Source organism: Triticum dicoccoides, chromosome 6A (assembly GCF_002162155.2).
Source record: "Triticum dicoccoides isolate Atlit2015 ecotype Zavitan chromosome 6A, WEW_v2.0, whole genome shotgun sequence".
Classification (NCBI taxonomy): Eukaryota; Viridiplantae; Streptophyta; class Magnoliopsida; order Poales; family Poaceae; genus Triticum; species Triticum dicoccoides.
The window spans coordinates 125,709,824-125,713,267 of NC_041390.1; the positions used below are offsets into that span (position 1 = coordinate 125,709,824).

General features: G+C 60.2%; 1 protein-coding gene across 1 annotated transcript; it reads right to left on the minus strand.

Annotated features, from left to right (window-relative positions):
• Positions 1 to 201: 201 nt before the first annotated feature.
• LOC119318916 (subtilisin-like protease SBT3) lies at positions 202 to 2,915 on the minus strand. Its single transcript, XM_037593473.1, has 3 exons — positions 1,792 to 2,915; positions 775 to 1,707; positions 202 to 604 (listed from the first exon to the last, which is right to left on the minus strand). The coding sequence occupies exons 1-3, from the start codon at positions 2,730 to 2,732 to the stop codon at positions 421 to 423; spliced, it is 2,058 nt and encodes a 685-aa protein (XP_037449370.1). The 5' UTR covers positions 2,733 to 2,915; the 3' UTR covers positions 202 to 420.
• Positions 2,916 to 3,444: the final 529 nt, after the last annotated feature.

Genomic DNA, 3,444 nt, shown 5'->3' on the forward strand with positions numbered 1-3,444 from the left:
AACTTCCGTCAGCCCTGAACACGGCCAAACACCGGTGCAGGATTCAGTTTGGCCTACACTAGCTAGCATTATGGCTTACACCCGGGCCCTCTAGGGGCTCACCAAATCACCAATAGACAATGGTCAACACATGTCGCGCCGACTCAATCGGTTCAATGGAAAAGAAAGAACAATTATGAAGAGCACAAAAGATAACCGAAGGAACTAATAAGCACAAGCACCTGCTTTTTTCAAATTGACAAGCACAAGCAACTAGTAGGATGAGATAGCGATAAGTCTGACTAATAAGTTAAACCTCAGTCCACTGTGACTGAGAAATATAAGGTAGAGTACTTAATAGGATTTCTGACTCCTTAAGCCCAAGTCAAACTACATCATCGGAGCGACATAAGATCAAGTTCACAGCACCGAACGGCGCCGTCACACCACCACGTACGGGAGCCTGACCTGGTGACTGCCGCCGACCAGCTCCGTCCAGAGCACGGCACCGTGCGCCGGCTCTCCTCCGGTGGGCGCGGTCAGCACAATTTCCACCTCGAATGTCGCCTTCTCGCCCGCACCGCCGAACTCCAGCGTCCACGGCGTCACGGCCACGGCCACGTTGCTCGGCGCCGACCACGAGCCTGGTACGTGGCCGCGCCCGCCCCGACGTTGGTCGCCGTCCTGCTGAAGCGCATCCTCCCGGAGGTCGCGTTGGCGCCGAACGTGGCGATGAACGACGGGTAGTTCACGTCGTTGCTGGACGAAGCGGAGCAACTGTACGCCGTGGACGACCGCGTGACCGCCGCGATCTGGGTGACGGTGTAGTTCGCGGCGCACAGGAGCGCGACGAAGTCCCGCGGCCCGGCGTCAAAGACGAGACCCGGGTCCAGAGCAGAGTTGGGGTTGACATGCCCCGAGCCCATGGCCAGCGGACTAGCCATGCCGTTGCCGTTGCCGGCGTCGGCGATGGGACGGTGCAGATTGTCGACCGCGCTCGCCGTGGTCACCATTGCAGACTTAATCATGGCCGGACTCCAGTCCGGGTGCGCCGCCCGGAGCAGCGCCGCCACGCCGCTGGCGTGCGGGCACGCCATTGAAGTCCCGGACGCGACTTGGAAGTCGCCGCCCAAAGCCGTCGCCCCTACGTACGCCAACGGAGCAACGGGTGGCCAGGAAGCTAGTATACTGTCACCCGGCGCCAATATGTCCGGCTTGAGGACGCCCGCAAAACTCGGCGACGGCCCTCGGGAGGAGTAAAAGGCGACCACCGGCGCCGGTGCTCTGCCGAGGACGGTCTGCTGGAACTTGATCGTGGCCGTCGGCGGCGAGCTGGAGGTGATATACTTGAGCAGCGCGGGCGCATCCTCTGGGCTAATCGCGATAACCGGCAGCGGATACTCACCCATTAGGGGTTCGTCCGTCTCGGTCTGCGGGACGAAGATAGCGGCCGTGAGACCGGCCGCGGCGACAACCTTCATCTGATGGTCCATCGCACCAAGCCCAGTGTCGCGGCAGACGATAATGCTCTTCTTTGTCTCCAGACTTTGGAGCAGAGCTGACGAGGTGCACGCGGACAGCGTCTCGTTGTAGACCAGCTTCACTTGAGAAACCCAAGCATTTGCTGGATACGACGTGACCCCAGTGATCGTGGTGATGCCTTGCTTCGTGTCTCCGTAGCTCACAGTGCCGGCGAACATTTGCCGGTCCACCGTGCCGGCCGCCACCGTGAGCACCCATGGGATGCCATTGTGCAGCGTGGCCAACCCATGGGCGCCATCGTTCCCCGCTGACGCAGACACGAAGATGCCGCGCTCCATGGCAGCGAACGAGGCAATTGCAACTGGATCCGTGTAGAGCGGCTGGTTGTTGAAGCCGAGGGAGATGGACACGACATCGACGCCGTCCGTGATCGCCGCGTCCATGGCCGCCAGGACGTCGGACATCACCGTGTCGCTGGGCCAGCTGACCTTGTACGCCGCGATATGGGCACGTGGAGCTGTTCCACGCGCCGTGCCGCGCCCGTAGCCGAAGAAGGACGCGCACGGCACAGGGCTGCCCGCGGCGGTGGACGCTGTGTGCGTGCCGTGGCCGTCGTCGTCGCGCGTCGAGTTCATTGATACGGTGGCGTTGGGGTACATGGCCACGTATCCGCGGTTGAAGTAGCGTGCTCCGATGAGCTTCCTATTGCACGTGGTGGCGGGGAAGGAGACGCCCGGCACGCACGCCCCGCGCCACCGGGAGGGCACGGCCGGCATCCCGTCGTCGTGGAAGCTGTTGCTCTCGGGCCAAACGCCGGTGTCCAGCACGCCAATGATGACGCCCTCGCCAAGGTTCGCCGCCGGCCACAGCCCGGCGTCGGGGCGGAGGCCGAGGAACCTCTGGGAGTGCGTCGTGTCGTGGGCGACGTCCGCGCGGCGGTCCGGGTACGCCGAGACGAACCCTGGCGTGTGGCGGAGCGCGCGTAGCTCGGCAGCGGAGAGCGTGGCGGCGAAGCCGTTGAGCGCGTTCGCGTAGGAGTACACGTGCTCCGGGCGTCCTCGGCCGCGCGGCGACGCGTCCGCCACCGACTCCAGGATGGCCGAGTGCCACGCGTGCGCGTCCTCGGCGAAGTGCGGCGGCACGGCGGACTTGTCCATGTGGACGATGTACACCGTGCGCGCGCGCTCGCCGGCGGCCACCGGCGTGATGGTGAGGGAGCAGAGGAGGAGGAGGAGGAGGAGGAGGAGGAGGGGCGTGGGAGGTGGTGCCATCTCGACTCTCGAGGACTCCGCTGGAGTGATGCAGGGGAGGCGGAGAAAGAAGCTAGAGGAGGGAGAAGAGGAACTCCATCATTCCATCAGACTAGAGGAGGAGAATGGAGTGGAGCTACACGAAGAGGAAGGCATTTGTAGTTCGGATCGACACGCACGGGGCGGTGTGGTGGGGCAGCGCGGATGCGGATGCAACGGCATGCATGTGTGTATCAAGCGCAGCTCGGCTGCTGCTTAGCCTGCTTGTATTGTACTACTAGAAGCAAACTTCGCTGCGCCGTTGGATACCAAACATCAACAGTGCTGTGGCAATTAAAGTTTAACGACACCATAGCACACACTCCGTGCACAAGATAGATTCAGTTTTTGAGAAGCACATCTCACCCATATTTTTTACTCTCTTTTTTAAAAACACTACGGAGCACTCCAAGCTCATATGGTTATTTTCCTTCGGATCAATGCTAATGTTTTTGATCCCCAGCCATGCCTCAACAAGCAACATGTACAAAATTAACATTTATGTCCTGTTCTCATACTGATATCGAGATACATACTGCGATATTAACAATAGTACGCATTTTTTTTTTTGAAATAAACGCAGGAGAGCTGCGTATTTCATTGATTAGGAGGGGACGCGAGAGAAAGCCGAGTACAAGGTGCAGGCTAACGCATTAGCTTGCGGAACAAGAAACTGAAAAGAAAAGAGAAAAAG

What these genes read in the sequence shown, in the direction of transcription:
- LOC119318916 (XM_037593473.1), bottom strand. Translation starts at nt 2,732, where the DNA reads ATGGCACCACCTCCCACGCCCCTCCTCCTCCTCCTCCTCCTCCTCCTC. An exon ending in TCGTTCGCTGCCATGGAGCG is followed by an intron (nt 1,708 to 1,791) that starts CGGCATCTTCGT and finishes ATGGGTGCTCAC; the next exon opens with GGTGGCGGCCGGCACGGTGG. An exon ending in CAGATCGCGGCGGTCACGCG is followed by an intron (nt 605 to 774) that starts GTCGTCCACGGC and finishes GTCGGCGCCGAG; the next exon opens with CAACGTGGCCGTGGCCGTGA.